Raw genomic sequence first — 18,096 nt, 5'->3', positions numbered from 1 at the left:
TAATAGCGTCTTACCGACAGCATTAAGCCCAGCATCTTGTCTCTAAGGGAGGTGATGAGAGCAGCTCTAATCTGCTTGGCCCCAGGAAGCAGAGATAGGAGCTGTGGGTAGAAATTGCAGAGGAAGAATTTGACTTAACATAACATTGAGAGTTGTCACAAAGTGGAAGCAGTCTGGCTTAGTTAGTAGTGAGTTCCCTGGAACAGGAGGTGTTCAAGCAAAGGCTGAAAGGGCTGAGGATTTTATAGAAAGGATGCCTGGGCCAGATGAAGAGGCCAAGGAGGATCTGGGTTTGAATCTTAACTCTGACACCTATTTCCCGTGTGATCTTGGGCAAATTGTTTCATTCCTCTTTGGCCTGTTTTCCTCATCTGTAAAAAAGAAGGGTTGGATAGACCCTTCCAGCTCCAAGTCCTATGATCTCTTCTAGCTTTAAGATGCCTCTGAATGAAAGCTATCTTTACATGTAATTGGAAAAAAAATAAAATACTATTAAGTTTTAAAAAGGGATACTTCTGAAGAAGGCTTCTTGGTTTAGTCTTTTCTAAAGACTATAGCGGGGAATAGAATAGAGGGGAAGCCCATCAGGGTTTCTGGAAGATCTCCCAATGCATCCTGGGCCATCTCTAGTTGTCTTGATCTATTTCTTGCCACTGGACCCAGAAGGCTCTGGAGAAGAAAGTGAGGCTGGTGACTTTGCACAGCCCTGCCTCACTTAAAGACAAAGACATTGTCTTGCATCCTCATCTGTGAAAGAAGCATGAGAGGGAGAAGACAAGAGCATCAGTGGTCCTCTCTGCTGCTTCTGACTCTGCCATCCCTTAGTAGTGATGTGGCATAGAGGAATAAAAAGAAAACCAGCATTCCTTAATTTGTAGGGAAGCGTGTTGGAAGATAAGGTATTTCTGTGAAGGTTCTCCGTCTTTACAATACCTTTCGCCATTGGCTTGGCAGAGCCTGCCTCCCGTGACTCTTTGGTACTCCTATGGCCTGGTCCATAGATAATTTTTAAAGACCACTCAAGGACAGAGAGGTCTTGAATCAGAGGCAGAGGGCCTGTGTTTAAATTCCAGCCCTGCCAAGTGTTCTAGAGTGCTGGATGAGATCTCCAAGGTCCTTTCCAGGCTTACCGCTGTATGATCTGAGGGAGGTATGCACCTTTTAGCAAATGCAATTTTCACTAGGGGTTTTACTTTAGTGAAAAGAGCTCCTTGTCTGCACAGATGGTTCAAAGGAACTAATCTGGCTTCCACAAATTTCATTAAATAAAAAACATCTCATAGAGCAGATGCCCAGAGAAATTCCTGTCTTTGCTAACAGGCTTTCTATTCATCCAAAAACATTGCTTTGATTTGATATGTCTTTTTATCCTGGAAGCAGGGATGCAGCAGTTAGCGGAGGAAATCCTGGACAATAAAAGTTAGAAATGATTTGTCAATGTGTCCTATGCTCTCACAACCCAGGAGAACATAAATACCTGGAGGGTTCACTTTTGTGTGTATGTGCAGAGCTGAGAACAGTGTCCTACATAAGGAGGCACTTAACAGTCTGTCCATGTTTGCATATATGCATGAATTAATGAATGAAAAAAAAGAGAGGGTAGAACCACATAGGGATGGAGGACTCAGGTGCAACAGCAGAAGATGTTACTACAGGAAAAGATGTAACTAGGAATTTTTGCGCCTGCAACAAACTTTGCCAGGAACAAGTAGTACTTAAGGCACCACAGTTGAAGGAATCTTGGGGAAGATGGGGACAAGGGAGAATTTGGAGAAGACAGACAGATTCTAGGACACTAAAATGCTATGGCTGGTGAGGCTTTTGCCCAAAGGAAGCAGGCCACCTTGTAGTTTCTATTTTGGTTCATTGTTCTTGCTTTTTCTTTTCTGAGGTAATTGGAATTAAGTGACTTGCCCAGGGTCACACAACTAGAGGCTAGTGTCTGAGGTTGGATTTGAATTCAGATCCTTCTGACTTCAGGGCAGGTGCTCCATCCATTGCGCCATCTAGCTGCCCCTTGATTCAAGATTCTTGGAAACTTGGTTGTATTTTCACACTTGGGAGGGAAGGGAACAAACTTTTATTATAATTATGATAATCATAATTGCTGGAATTTACATAGCACCTACTATGTGACAAGCACTGTGCTAAGCACTTTACAAATATTACTTCAGTTGACACATCAACCCTGGGATTTTCCTCTTTATTTTGTAGCTGAGGAAATTGCCCAGGTTCACACAGTAAATGGCTGGAATTGAACTCAGGTCTTCCTGACTCCGAGCCTAGAGTTCGACCCAAGGTGCCATGTAGCTGCCTCTTGGAATCCAAGAAGCCTGATTATTGAGGAAAGAAGTGGGGGAAGTGGCTTAGTAGAAATCATTACAACAGACAAATAGTGTTTTGGGGGAGGGGTTTGAACACAGGCTTCCCCCCCCCAAAAAAACCCCCGAAGTATCATGTTAGAACTTGCCATGAACCTTAGGGAACATCTAGTCCAACTCCATTTTAAAGAAGACACTGAAACTCTACAGAGCGGACATGATTTGCCCAAAATCATAGAGGATGGCTTATTCAATTTATGGAATTGAGGCTTAGATGAGGTATGGCGGTCAGATCTCATAAAGTCAGACTGTTAGATCTGGAAGGGACCTAAGAGACCTCCTAAATAAGAAAGAAGGCTAAATAAGAAATGAGGAAGAGAATGGCCTCTTTACCTAGTTAAAAAAAAAGTTCAGTCTGGGAGGGGAAGACCCTCAGGGTTTCTGGAAGGTCTTCCACTGCATCCTGGGCCATTTCCAGTGGTCCTGATCTATATCTGGGCACTGGGCCCAGATGGCTCCAGAGGAGAAGGTGAGGCTGGTGAATTTGCACAGCCCTGCCTCACTTAAACCCAATTCACTTGCACGTCATGGCATCACCTCGATGACAACAACAACAAACAACAACAACAAGACCTCCTTGTTCCACCCTCTCATTTTTTAGGAGAGGGGATAGCTACCTGACTTTATATCAGACCAGAGATTAGGGTCCAGATTCCTGGCTCAGAGCTTTCCCCCTCAGTTCGATGAACTTTATGGGGGCATTTAGGCTCTTTCAGAGCAGTAGTGCCTGGTCTCATCATTTTACATTTACATCGCATTTTCAGATGAGGAAACTGAGGCTGAGAAAAGTCAAATAATTTCTCCAGGATCCTGCAACTATTTAGTAGATGGCGCAGAATTTGAACTCTGGTCTTCCTGTCCATAAATCCGGGGTTCTGTTCATTATGCCACCTCGCTACCTGAACAAGCAGCTGAGCAGGGGCTTTGGGGGTTCTCAGTCTTCTTGGCACATCCTGGCCCCAAACTCTCATTTGTCTTACTGGAAAGCCAAGTAGGGTAAAATTTCAGGGGAAAGAAAATATCTTATAACATGTTACAGGGGAGGGAGCTAGAGAGGAAGGAAGGTTCTTTGAGTAAGGGCTGAAGTGCCATTTGTATAGCCTGAATTTGCCCTTCCTGAAGATCCTCCATTTCTGCCATAAAGGCAGGAGGTTGCTTCCCAGCCCAGGAAAGGCACTCAAGTGGCCCAGCAACTGTACTGCCCCCTCTCTCCAAGGAGAATCTGCTTCTTAGCCCCTGAAGGACCACTGCGGTTTGGTACTGAGGGAACTAGTTGCCAGGGACCAGAGGCAGGCTTTCTTACCTTTACCCAGGTCAAACCAGACCTCAGGTCTGTTAGCTAGCCCCGGCTTTTTCTTTTCTCCTCACCTCACACAAGAACTACTGGTAACTACACTGCCTCCCCCCACTCTCCACATACACACATACCCTAAGATGAAGTGGAACTAGAGTCAAGTCTGTTCCCACCTCTCCACTAAGCAATCTCCTACCTGCCACCTTCCTTAGAGAAATCAGAGGCCCTGGGCTCAAATTCTGGCTTTGCCACCTTCTGACATTTGGGATAAGTCACTTCACCGTCCAAATCTAGGTTTGCTCTTCTGTATAATGAGGCTGAAGCTTAAATACTTTGGCCACATAATGAGAAGACAGGACTCATTAGAAAAGACACTGTGATTGGGAAAGATTGAAAACAAAAGGAAAAGGGGATGGCAGAGGATGAGAGGATTGACAGTGTCGTGGAAATCATGAACATGAACTTGGACAGACTTCAAGAGAGTGGAGGATACAAGAGTCTGAAGTGCTATGGTGCATGGAGTCACAAAGAATCAGTCATGACTCAACAACAAGAAGGAGAGGAATGAGACTAAATGTTCTCTCAGGTCCTTTCCATTCTAAGTCTATGATGCTATGTATTAGGGGTGTGTAACTTTACAGAATCTATGCTGAATGGGGTAGTAGGGTTGGGGATGCAAGACTCTAGGTAGGGGGTAACATGAGCTAACAAAGCAGTAACCATGCTTGAAGGTTCACTATTGAAAGCACTGAAATGCTCTAACAAATGAATAATAAAATTAAGCAGTGTTGTAAGAGTTAAAGAGGTAGGGAAAGAAGGTGAACTGTTCAAATTCAAATGGTTTGCTTCTTTAGTAATTAGTAATGAACGATTATTTAGAACCAGCAGCATACCTGGTCCTCCAAGATACCAAGAGCTACCATTCCTCATTAAGATTCTGTAGGGAAAGAAGGTGAACTGTTCAAATTCAAATGGTTTGCTTCTTTAGTAATTAGTAATGAACGATTATTTAGAACCAGCAACATACCTGGTCCTCCAAGATACCAAGAGCTACTATTCCTCATTAAGATTCTGTAGGGAAAGAAGGTGAACTGTTCAAATTCAAATGGTTTGCTTCTTTAGTAATTAGTAATGAACGATTATTTAGAACCAGCAACATACCTGGTCCTCCAAGATACCAAGAGCTACTATTCCTCATTAAGATTCTGTGGGATCTAAGCAGGGGTGCTGTGAGGCTCAAACGAGATCACAGATGTAAAATGCTTTGTGAATCGTAAAGCATTATATAAATGCCACATATTATTATTATTGTGAATTATCCTTCAGTCACCAGGCCTCCAGTCTGGTGATGACTTCATTCACTGAACCTTCTACTGTACTCCTGCTGAGCCTAAGCTATGTTTTTAGAGTAATACAGGTGTGTGCTGTTAAATTAACACCAGGGTAGGCGGGTGTGGGTGGGAGTGGGTGGCAGCAAAGGCAGGCGCACTCTTTTAAGTTCAATATGCATTATCTACACTTTCTTAAATCTGCACAATCAACAAAACAATAAATCCAGCCTTGATTTTGTAGCCGATTTGTGAGGTGGAAATGTTCACGTTGGAAATTTAAAGACTGACTTTGCGAGCCAGTTGGAGCTGATTCCAGCCTACCCCTGGTTTTAAGTCTCTACTGAACAGGAGCAAATATCTCTTTGCAGATCATTTGGTTCAGAAGCTGAGCTTAGAATAGTAAAAAATGAGAATTTCTGCAGGGACTCTGACTCCAGGCTTTGTGTTCTTCTAGCCCCGTTACATATTTATATTTAATAGAAGCAAGAACATTACTGACAGGCAATATTTTTCTTTTAAGAAGGTGAAGATTTGGAGAAAGAGTCAAAAGGTGAAGCTGAGAATATTAGCTGGTAAGTGAACAATTCATTTTCTACCAATTTAACTGAAAGGATGAGAGAAATAATTATTTCTCTTTTGTACTTAATACCCAATTATTGTATGGAGACCAAGGTTTTTCCCCTTTTCTACTTCCTCAGAAATCAACCAGTGTGGGAAATCTTTCTCAAACATTTACTCAGGCCAATATCTCATCAGATAGTAAAAGAAATCCCAAATTTGCACTGATGGGAGGATTCCTGCTCATCGTGTTTACTCAGACAGGTCTGGGAAAATGTTGATTCTCCCTTTTGTCAGAGAGGTGATACGGACATTTATGAGTCTCTTGGATGAAGATTTGGGTGATCTAAGTCTGGTGCCCCAAGACCATCATTGTAATGTAGTCCAGCCTCTCGTTGCAATATTCATTTTCTCATTAATTGTTAACCCATCAGAGTTGATTGCCACCTTCAGGAACACTACTCTTCCAAGAGCATATAAACTGTGAGCCCACCACCATCAGGCATTTTTGGTCTAAGAGAGAGACAGCCAAATGACCATCTTTTTATTAATAAACATCCTGGCATTATTCATAAAATTATTAAATTACCCAGAAATTACATCTCTTGAACTTTTTAAATGTCACAGGGAAATACCGGACTGTAAGCTTGTAGAGGACAGGGACCACATCTTGATACACAACTCATGCTCAATACATCTGCATTGTTGAATGAGGATTATTCATTCATTCCCACATGGTGCTTACAGTCTTGGGAAAGAGGCATCATTTTACATGATACATGGGTTAGAGAGTTCTGAAACAAAAATACCATGGAAGGTCTCAGATGAAATACCCAATCGGAAGAATCAAGAAAATTTTCATGGAAGAGATGGGCAGTTAAGTTGGGTTTCCATAACCAAATAGTTTTAGAGCTAGAAGTGACCTTAAAGATCACTTAATCCAGTCCCCTCATTTTATAGAAGAAGAAATTGAGATTCAAGATGGGGAGTGATTAGTTGAAGATCACACAAGTGAAAAAAGTGGCAGAGCTAGAATTCAACTTAGGTCCGCCCAGGCTAAATCCAACTGTCTTTCTTCTTTACCATTCTACCTCTTTGAAAGGATGGGTAAGAATTTAAAGGCCAAAGAAGGAAATAGGGGGAATTTGCTGGTAATTGAAGTGTTTGGGGTGGGGCGGAAACATGTACGGGGAGAAACAGTTGGACCCAGGCATATATGTCAAGATCTAGATCTGGGACCCTTGAGAACCGTGTATTTTATCTAAATTATTTCAAGACTATATTGAATGTTTGAGAATGCTTAGATAACTACTGTGGTGATAAGATTTTGGATAAAGGAATTGTTATGGAAATTATTTTATTCTAGTTTTTCCTCTTTTCTCTATGCCTATTGCCCCTGCTTTACAATAAATACCCAGCAACTAATTTCATTTACACTATCTAGTTGGCCAAAAGGATTTAAAATTTAGGTCTGGATCTTTCACCTATCAGACTATTCCATGTGGCAAACATTTTGATACATCTTTTATTGAAAATTTTTTTAAATGTTATTGGTATCTTTTCCTTTAGTATCTTAATTTCCAAATATGTCCTTCTGCCTGCCCCTACCTAGAGATCCATCCTTCATAACAAAGCAAAAAAAGAGGAAAAAAAAAACATAACCAAGCAACACATCAGTTGAGTCTGGGAACGTATACAATCCATGTTCCATCCAATTCAGAGTACCATCCCTGCCCCTGCCCTGCACCTCTGCAAAGAAGAAAGGGAGATGCATTTTCTCATCTCTTCCTCAGGCCAAGCTTCCTCATTATTATTATGTGGTATTCAATTTGGGCTCTTGTTGTTTTCACAGTTCTTTCTATTTACATTTTGTAGTCATTGCAGTATATTGTTTTCCTGGTTCTTCTCATTCTACTTTGCATCAGTTCACATAAGTCATCCTTTGCTTCTCTAGGACATATTCTTTCACCTGAAAAAAAGAAGCATCATCTTAGGGAATAAAAGTTTTACTTTGACTATTCTGTTGTTATGATTTATAGAGAGACAAAATTGTTGTGAATGAATAACAGGGGTGTCAGGAGAAGGGAGAGTCTAGGCAAGGAAGGAATCACTAGCTGGCTTCTTTCATCTTTGATGATGAGCAAAACAAAAACCAGATCCATTAATTACTTCATTACAAGGAATAAATTAAAACAGAATAAAATCTATTTCTCAGACCTCATTCAGGGGATATTTTTGAGAACCCCCATGATGTCATTGGTCTAGGGAGCTAGACCTGGTGAGAACATCCCCCATCAATGCTATTTACTCTCTTAGAGTACACTATCTTAGAGTAGGGACATTGAGTAAATAAATGGCTTGCCCAGGGTTACATAGCTAGAATATGTTAGAGATGGGTATTGAACCCCAGTTCTTCCTCACTTTGAGAATCACTGCTTACATACACACACAGACACACACGTACGTATATGTATGTGTATACATACATATACATGTATACATACATATATATATACATATATACACATATATGTATATAAAGTATCATTGTTAATCCCAAGAGCTTGAAAGTGAATTGATCTTTGTCATTTTCCTCCTCAAAATAATCTATTTTAGCACGCTCAGAATTTTCTAGATTCTATTTTCCAAGTCTAATGAGCAATCATTTGCTAGGCAGTGTAAACAAAGAATGGGAAATTCTTACTTGTTCATGAGGGGCTCATCTAGACCACAGATCAAAGAAATCTTAAGAATTAGCATTCAGAAGTGAACCCCAGAGACATAACTAGGAATTTCTATTATGCTTCATGTGAGTTCTGTGGGTGTTGCTCTCCACTTTCTGCACAAATTAATTGAAGGAATTCTTCTTCCTCCTTCTGCCAAGGCCGTCACCCCCAACTGCCAAAATTCTAGTTAGATAATGTGCAGAGATGGAAGAAGATCAGGGTGAAGATAAAAATACCAAACCTCTGCCTCTCTTGGGGCTCGAGAATGGGCAGGATTTCAATAAAAGATCAAGGTTAAGGCCAAGAAGACTTTGGACACTTGCAGTATTCCGTTTTAGGCAACGACTTCCATTGTTTGTTTTGTTGTTCAGTTCAACTCTTTGTGACCCCATATGGGGTTTTCTTGGCAAAGATACTAGAGTGGTTTGCCGTTTCCTTTTTCAGCTCACTTTACAGATGCAGAAACTGAGGCAAACAGGGTGAAGTGACTTGCCCAGGGTCACACAGCAAGTAAATGTCTGAGGTCACGTTTGAACTCAGATTTTCCTTTCTCTGTGTTCCTGGTGTTCTATCCACTGCACCGCCTAGCTGCCCACCTCCATTATACCTGACTGTTTATACCACTTTAAACCCAGCCTTCGTGTAGGGACCAGCCTCAGGGTGATAAAGACAGGTGAAACAATATCCAAGCTAAGGGCACAAAGCGGCAATGCTTGAATGAAGACACACCACAACTTAACCAGGTATGAAGTTTGATAACAAAAAGAAAACTGGTGTTTTTAAGGTGGGAAGGGGAGGAGTGCTTGAATTGTTCTTTCTTACTCTTTGGGCTACCAGCCTCCTGTCTACCCCATTTAGAGATCAGACCCTCATATTAATAACAATAGCTCAGATCTAGCATGGTGTAGTGGATAGAGAAGTGGCTTCCAAGTCATGAAGACCTGGGTTCAAGTCCTACCCCTGATACATGTTTGCTTAGGCAAACTAATTAATCCCTCAATGCCCCCAGGAAAACTTCTAAGACTAGACAATATGGAGGAACTCCCTGCACTGATGAAATCATGGGGCTAGTAGGTTTTTTTTGAGGCATTTGGGGATAAGTGACTTGCCCAGGGTCACACAGCTAGTAAATGTCTGAGACTAGATTTGAACTCAGGTCCTCCTGACTCTAGGGCCAGGCTGCATCCACTGTGCCACTAATATTTTTAAGGCTCATGTTTGTATGGGACGTTAAAATCTGCAAAACAGTTTATATGCATTATTTCACTGAATCCTTCCAAAAGTCAGTCGATAACCATTAATAAAATGCTTATTGTGTGCTAAGAGCTAGAAATGCAAAGAAAGGCAAAAATCAGTCCCTATTCTCAAGGAGCTCACATTCTAATGGAGAAGCCAGCATAGATAGAGTATATGAAAGGTAGTTTTAGAAGGAAGGTAGTAGGGGTGAAGGCATCTAGGTGGAACAATGGATAGAGTGCCAGGTGTGCAGTCAGGAAGACTCATCTTCTTGAGCTCAAATCTGGCCTCAGACACTATCCGTGTGACCCTGGGCAAGTCACTTAACCATCTCTGACTCAATTTTCTCATCTTTAAAATGAGTTGGAAAAGGAAATGGCAAACCACTCCAGTGTCTTTGCTAAGAAAACCCCAAATGGGATCACAAAGAGTTAGACATGCTGAAAAATGACTCAACAGATTAAGTGAAGAGGAGTAAAGCGTAAGAAGATTGGAAAGGTAGAAAGGAGACAGGTCAAGAAGTACTTTAAATGCCAAACAGATTTTATATATGATCCTGGAGGCAATAGGGAGCCATTGAAGTTTATTGAGTGGAGGTGGGAAGAAGGAAAGTGATATGATCAGACCTGCATTTTAGGAAAATCACTTTGGTAGCTGAAAGGAGCATGTTTTGAAGAGGGGAGATGTTTGAAGCAGAGAGAAAATTACAAGCCTATGTCAATAGCCATATTGGTGGCAAGGTGAGTGGAAAGAGGGGGCTTATTACAAGAAATGCTGTGAAGATAGAAACAGAAAGATTAGCAATGGATTGGATATGTGGAGGGAGTGTAAAAAAAGGACGACACTGAAGTTAGAAGCCAGGATGACTAAAAGGATGGTGGTGCCCTCAACAATAATGGGAAAAGGGGGAGTAGAAAAAAGATTGCAAAGTAGAAGGCAGATGAACTCCAGCCTCCAAATAGTCTCATAAAATGCACCAGAGCAAATCCTGAGGCGGAAATCCAGAAGAGGTATGGTAATTCCTTGTCCCACGCAGGGGTCTGCAGGCCCTGGGAATACATTTGGGGCATGAGCTCTTGGCATCTGGAGCACTCCAGAGTCCAAGGAGAGGCTCTGCATGACATTAAAAAAGGAGATCCCAGACCCAAACTAGGGCACTGCCATGGGGATTGGTGCTAACTAGCCGCTTAGTCACCCACTCCCCAGTTCTAGGTGGCAGATTTGGAGCATAGTGAGAGTGACATAGTAGTACACATAGCAGTGGTATTGCCTTCCACAGGTAGGGAGGCCCAGGACCTATAGAGAAAAGAGGAAATTCAGAAGCCAGAACAGCAGTAACCACAGCCAGTATCTCAGACCCCAAGCTCAGAGCAAGGTGTCACTTCCAGCATCTAGCCCAGCCTACAGAGAAATAACCATAGGAGCAGCTAGGTGGCTCAGTGAATAGAGCACCAGCCCTGGAGTCAGGAGGATCTGAGTTCAAATCCAGCCTCAGACTCTTGACACTTTCTAGCTGTGTGACTTTAGGCAAGTCACTTAACCTGATTGCCTTGCAATCAGAAAGAAAGAAAGAACCATAGCAAGAAACTGAAACCAAAGAGGAGCCTGCAATTTGAAGCAGCGGAGTTTTGCAGATGGCTTAGGGGCCACATCTTGAAGAACTCTATGCTTGCACAGGCCCAAACCCAGGTACAGAGCTCAGACAAGGGGGAAGCAATCAGGCTGTCCCCTGGATCAGACCCCTTTGGGAGCACTGAAAGATTTCCAGTCTTCTGACTATCTAGGGGATCCTAGAATAACACAATACTCAATACCTTAAGAAAGCAGCAACAGGACCTTCTCTCCAGAAGTACATAGGGCCCAGACTGAATGTCAAATCCAAAGTCAGAAAGTAGGCTGGAAGAATGAGCAAACAAACAAAAACTTTTTGAAAAAGTAGCTCATAAGTGAGCTATTAAGGTGGTAGGATCTCACTCAAGACACAAACTTAGAAGAAGAGAATGACCCTAAAACATCTACAAGCTTTGCCCCAGAGAAAAATACAAACTGGGAACAAACTCAATCAGAATTCCTATAAGAGATAAAGCAAAAATTAAATTAAAAATATTTTTTACAAACGAAATAAGAGAGCTTAAGGGGAAAATGGAAAAGGAATGGATCTATGGAAGAAAGTAGAATTAACAATCTGGCAAAAGAGGTACAAAACTTTGCCCAAGCAGCAAACTCACAGAAAATTAGAATGGACCAGATAGGCCCCAATGACTTCATGACATTCAAGAAATATTGAAACAAAGTGTAAAAGTATGAAAAATGGAAGAAAATATAAAGTATCTTATAGCAAAAACAATTGACCTAGAAAACAGATTAAGGAGAAAAAAATTAAGAATCATTGGACTATCTGAACACCACAACCAAAATAAGAGTCTAAAATCCTATTTTAAGAAACTTTAAAATAAATTTGCCCAGATGTCTTAGAACCAGAAGGCAAAATGGAAATAGAAAGAACCTACCGGTCACCCCAAAAAAACTCTAAAATGAAAACTCTTCTGAATATCATAGCCAAAATCCAGTTCCAGGTCAAAAGCAGTCAGAAATAAAGAATTAAAGTACTGAGGAACCACAGTCAGGATCACACACAATCAGACCAGTATAAAGCAATGAAGACCTTGGAATAAAATATTCCAGAAGGAAAGGATATAGGCTTACAGCTAAGAACAACTTACCAGCAAAACTGAGTATAATGCTGTGGCAAGGGGGAAGGTAGATAGACTGGGGGTGGGGGGAAGAGAGTAAATGGACATTTAGTGAAACAGAGATTTCCGAGCATTCTTGACAAAAAGAACAGAGCTGCAGAGAAATTTTATTACAGGAGTGAAACTCAAATACAGGGGTGAAAAGAAGTATAAAAAGGTAAAAATGAATTAACAATGATATAGGACTAAATAAAGATAAATTACTTTCATTCAAACATGGGGAAGATGACACATGTGTCTCCTTTGAGCCCCATCATCATCATCAGGGTTCATAGGAGTCCAATTAGACAAGGGCTAAGAGGGGTTTTATTATGTCTTGATGATCTTAAGAAAAGAATGGAAAAAGAGGGGAAGAGTAATACTCTAGGTGGAGGAGAGAGAGGAGGAAACCAAAGATAAGGGAAAATATCTCATATTTGAGATATGGGTGCACAAGTAGACATCTGTACAAACAAGGAGGGCGTTGGCAGGAAGTGGCTAACACTTAAACCTCACTCTCACCTGAACTGGTCAAAAGAAGGACAAATATATGCAGAAACATACATAGTTAAAGTTAGGTTAAAAAAAATCCATTTCACTCAATAGAAAAATAAGATGGAAAAGGGAGAAGGGAGGAAGGGGAATTAGAAGGAGGATAGATTAAGAGGGGGATGACTCCTTGGCAAAGCAAACTCTGAGGGTGTACAAAAATATTTATAGCTCTTTCAAAAGTGGCAAAGGATAAGAATCTGAGGGAGTGCCCATGAATTGGGGAATGGCTGAAGAAATTATGGTACATAAATGTGATGAAATACTATTGTGTTCCTGAACTCTTATCACTGTAATGGCCAACCAGGATTCCAGAGGACTAATGATGAAACATCCTACCCATTTTGTAATAGAGAGGTGAAGGACTCTGAATGCTAAATGAGACAATTTTTTTTAAGTGACAAATGTGGAAATCAGTTTTGATGGAATCTATATATTTGGGATGGGTTTTGTCTCTCTTGTGTTCTCAAGAGTTGGGGTTGCAGGGAAGGAGTAAGAAGGTAGATCTTGGCTGATTAAAACAAAATATTGTTTTTAAATGATAATAGTGAAATTTGGCCTAGGGGAAGGTTTGGAGGGAAAGATAATGAGTTCTCTCTTGGACATGTTGAATATAAAATGCCATAAAAGATATCCAGTTCAAGATGTCCAAAAGGCAGTAGATGACACAAGACAAACTCAGGAGAGATTGGAGAATAATAATATATATAAACATTGTGTATATAATTTAATGTAAATTTATAAATATATATTTATAAATATATTGAATAGAAATTTATAAATAGAAATAATGAATAGATTGGAGAATAATCTGTATGGGGATGATGATTGATCTCATGACAACTGATGAGATTACCAGCCAGATATTATAGAGGAGAAAAGAAGAGTTCCCAAGACTGACCTTTGGCGGGTGCCCAGGGTTAGTGAAGAGAATGAAGAATGGTTAGACCAATAGGAAACAGCAATGCCACAAAAATCTAGGAAAGGGAGAGTTTTCAAGAGGAGTGGGAGCTTGATCAACAGTGTCAAAGTTTAGAGGGAAGTCAAGAAGGATAAGGATTGAGAAAAGGCTATTAGATTTGGCAATTCAAAGATCACTAGTGATTATGGAGAGAGCAGTTTCATTTGAATGATGAGGCTGGAAGCCAGACTGATGAGGATTGAGACACCGGTGAAGAGGAGAGGAAGTGAATCCATTGATTATAGATAACTTTCTCAAATTTAGCAGTGCAGAGGTGAGAGGATGATAGCTAGCAGTGAGAGTTTTGGGTTTTTTTATTAAGGATAGGGGAGACATTGGTAAGTTTGTAGGAGAGACTGAAGATTAGAAAGAGTAGAGAGATCATGCTGCTGGAGAAAGTCAGAAAAGAGAAGAGCTGCTTCTTGCTAGGAAGCAACAATGAAGGAGGAGATAGTAGGAGAAGAAGTGTGACGTGAGAAGAGGAAGAGGGAGGAAGAGGGAGCTTTTAGCAAACAGCTTCAAGAATGAGGTAAGGTCCTCAGATGAGAGGTGTGGTGGGTGGGCTGCCATGAGACGCTAAAGGAGGGACTACAAGGTTTGGAATACCTTCTGTGGTGAGTGTCAGGGAGGACAGGTTAGCATAGGTTCCCAAAGTGGGTGATACTACCCTCTGGGTTGGGGGGGGGCTGGAATGATCTAAGGGGCAGTAGTAGCCTTGGGTGCAATTGGGGGCATTGAATAAAAATAAAGGGGTAGTAGAAGCACAAGGAAAGAAGATAAGAAAATTTTTAAAAACCGTCCATACATGTTTCATCTGTTGTGTAACAGAGTTAAAGTCATAGTGGTTACATTATTTTCCAAATAAACACACAAAATGCAAGCTATAATCAATCAGTGGTCAAGTCCACTGACAGGTCTTAACACAAACAAGCAAATGTGGGCAGTGAGCGTGGTGTGCATTGTCAGAAAGTCCAGCATGCGTCAGCAGGAATATGTGTGTGTAATGACTTGTTTACAATATGATACTATATGGTTACATGATGCAATGTTGTGTCATCAAAATTTCAATGCAGGAAAAAATCCCACAAATTTACAATAAATTATTAAATTTAAAATGTGTCATTTAAAAATGCATTTTATATTTTTTTTGAAATGATTCAAATTTTAAAAAAAGTTAAAGGGTTAAAGGAAGGAGATTTCCAGGGGGGCACTGAGGAATTTTTTTTAAAAGGAGACAGTAGGCCAAATCAGTTTGGGAACCTCTGGGTTATGGGAATGTAGAAGGATTGCATGGCTGCAGTGAGGGACCAGTTGTTTTGTCTGTAACGTAAGTTTTTAAATCTGAGAAATGACAAGCAGGATGATTTCAGAAAAATCTGGAAAGACTTGCATGAACTGATGCAAATTGGAGTGAATAGAACCAGCAGAACATTATACATAGTAACAGCAATATTGTTTGATGAAGAACTGTTAATTTCTTAGCTATTCTCAGCAATACAATGATCCAAGACAATCCTAAAGGACTAATGATGAAGCATACTATCCGCCTCCAGAGAAAGAAAAGATATTGTTTAAATACAGACTGAAGCACGCTATTTTTCACTTTCTTTCATTCATTTTCTTTTATTTGAGTCTTTTGTACAAAACGACTAACATGGAAATGTTTCACATGATTGCATATGTATAACCTATATCTGATTGCTTACCATCTCAAGGAGGCAGGTAGGAGGGGAGGGCAGGGAGGAAGGGATAGAATTTGGGACTCAAAACTTTAAAAAATATGTTAAATATTGTTTTAACATGTAATTGGGGGGGTGAGAATAAAATATATCAAATCAGAAAAAATAAATAAAATCATAAATTTGACCCAGTTAGCACAGTTTTATAACTTTCTAAAGTTCTGCTCAACAGCAAATGAATAAGAATGAAGGCAGAAAATAGGGTAAGGTAGGTGAGCAAGCTGGGTGGAGCATGGGGCTTGGAATCAGGAAGACTCATTTTCCTGAGCTTAAATCTGGCCTCAGACATTTACTAGCTGTGTGACCCTAGGCAAGTCACTTAACCCTATTTGCCTCAGTTTTCACATCTATGAAATGAGCTGGAGAAGGAAATGGCAAACCCCTCCGGTATCTTTGCCAAGAAAACCATCACAGAGAGTCCGACATGACTGAAATGATTCAACAGTAAGATGCTGGTACCATACCTTTTTAACAAATAAGAAAGTGAGGCTGAGAAGGTGAAGTGGTTTGCTAAGGGTAGTATGGCTAGTAAATTTCTGAGGCAGGACTGGAATGCCAGTCTTCCTCATTCCAAGTCCAACACTATCCACTTCCCCACACTGCCTTTCATGGGAGGCCTTCTTTAGACAGGACACTGTAGATAAGCCTCAGATCCTGATCTTAGTTTTCTCTGGCATAGCTGAGACACCATTACTAGCCAGCCAATGAATAATAGGCTTATCTGGTCATTATGATAGGTGGGGAAGCACCACAAGCCATTTCCCCCATTTTGCTCTTGCTCTTGCAGACAGTGAGCAAATTGGAGGCAAGGGAAGTGAATTCCTTCCAGCTGAAAGGAAATACAGAAAATACCAAAACACAGTCAACCCAAATACATGGATTCACACTGCTCCATTTGGATTCCATTGTTATTGAATGAGATATCGGGTGCTTTATTCAATCAGATCTCAAAACTGAGACTGTCTTGGCCAGAAAATTAGCTACTAGCCTTGCATTGTGCACCAGGATCTATCAACAGTAGTAATGATAACTCGCACTTAGAGCCTAAGGGCTAGGCACTGGACTAAGTGCTTTACAAATATCCCATCTGATCCTTGCTATAACCCTGGGAAGTAAATACTGTTATTATCCTCACTTTACAGTTGAAAAAACTTACACAAACAAAAGTTAAATGACTCGCTCCAGATTACACAGCTAGTAAATATCTGAGATGGAGTTTAAACTCAGGTCTATCCTGACTCCAGGCTCAGCATTCTACCCACTGGACCACTTAGCTACCTGAAAGACAGATGAAAGTTCCTTCTACATAGAGGAAATTAGGACCATGAGTCTTGTCTACCAGCATGGAGATTTTTCATCCAACCAAAGCTTCCTTGTCAGGAAGTACCTCTACCTAGCTAAGGGAATTTCTTGATCCTCACTACTCCCAACCACCATTGAATGATCCATATCATAGTGAATATCTCAATAGTCATTGTGCTCCCAAGCACCACTGAATGATCCATGCCCTAGTGAATTTCTTGATCATCGCTGTGCTCCCAGCCACCCTTGAATGGTCCATATCGTAGTGAATATCTCAACAGTCATTAATGATCCATGCCCTAGTGAATTTCTTGATATGCCTCTCTTCTCTTTTAGCCAGATGATTCTAGAGGATGACAAGGAGGACCAGGATAAGGGTGACCTAAAAAGAGTGGACCAAGACAAAGACAAAGAAAAAGAAAAAGAGAAAGAAAAAGAAAAGGTGGAGCAAGAATGTGAAAAGAAGGAGAAAGAGGAGCAAATTAAGACAGGCCAGGATGAAGCGAAGAGAGACATAAAGAGAGAAAACTATGTTCTTGAACTAAATACTACACTCGCCCTGGTCAGGAAGTGTTCAATTGCGAACAAAATAATTTGGATATTTAGGGTCAGCATTCTACTCTCTTGTATAGGTAACGACTCTTCTTTCTATTTATAGGAAAAGAAACTAGAATCATTAAAACTGCATCACCTTGTCCTGGAGACTGAGATGGATCTTTCCGTGAGTATCTTGGGGTGCCAGCGTGCACTTTGGGTTGTCCACCTTTTGTCACTCATACTGATGACACAGGACCCTCCCATCTCTTTTTCTAATCATATGTGTCTCAATAATGTCTTTTATTCTTCTTTTCATAAATGTTATGTAGTTGGTGATATCCTTTGCTTGCATGTCATACATCTTTCCTGATACACGACCTGCCAATCTCTTCTTCCAGTTGTATTTATCTTCAGTAATGTCTTTTCTGCCAATTCTATATATATTATAATTGGTAACATACCCTACTTTCATCTTTCACCATTCGTCGTTCCATTTATTTCAAGATTGTTTGGAGATCATAATGTTCCATGATCACCCATTGTACCGCATTACTGGGTGATTGATTAAGTGGGCTCTTGCATCAGTGAGAGTAGTGAGATCATTGAAAAGACCTATGCAAACGTAGTCTAGCCCAATATCAGCCAGTCAGCCCAACTCATGGGTCCAAGATGGATGGACTAATCCCATAGTGTGCTCATTCAGTTGTATGTCATTTAGGCAATGCATGTTTTTTGCCCACTTTTTACCAT

General features: G+C 40.7%; 1 protein-coding gene across 3 annotated transcripts in view; it reads left to right on the top strand.

Annotated features, from left to right (window-relative positions):
* Nucleotides 1–18,096, top strand: part of C4H13orf46 (chromosome 4 C13orf46 homolog) — a 44,742-nt gene that overhangs the window by 1,772 nt on the left and 24,874 nt on the right. For all 3 annotated transcript variants that reach the window (XM_036753730.1, XM_036753729.1, XM_036753731.1), the window contains exons 2-4: nucleotides 5,527–5,578; nucleotides 17,146–17,371; nucleotides 17,468–17,530. In XM_036753730.1, coding sequence (XP_036609625.1) covers nucleotides 5,527–5,578; nucleotides 17,146–17,371; nucleotides 17,468–17,530 — 341 coding nt within the window. The remainder of the gene's footprint in view (nucleotides 1–5,526; nucleotides 5,579–17,145; nucleotides 17,372–17,467; nucleotides 17,531–18,096) is intronic.

Source organism: Trichosurus vulpecula, chromosome 4 (assembly GCF_011100635.1).
Source record: "Trichosurus vulpecula isolate mTriVul1 chromosome 4, mTriVul1.pri, whole genome shotgun sequence".
Taxonomy (NCBI): Eukaryota; Metazoa; Chordata; class Mammalia; order Diprotodontia; family Phalangeridae; genus Trichosurus; species Trichosurus vulpecula.
This window is presented reverse-complemented; position numbering and strand designations above follow the sequence as displayed.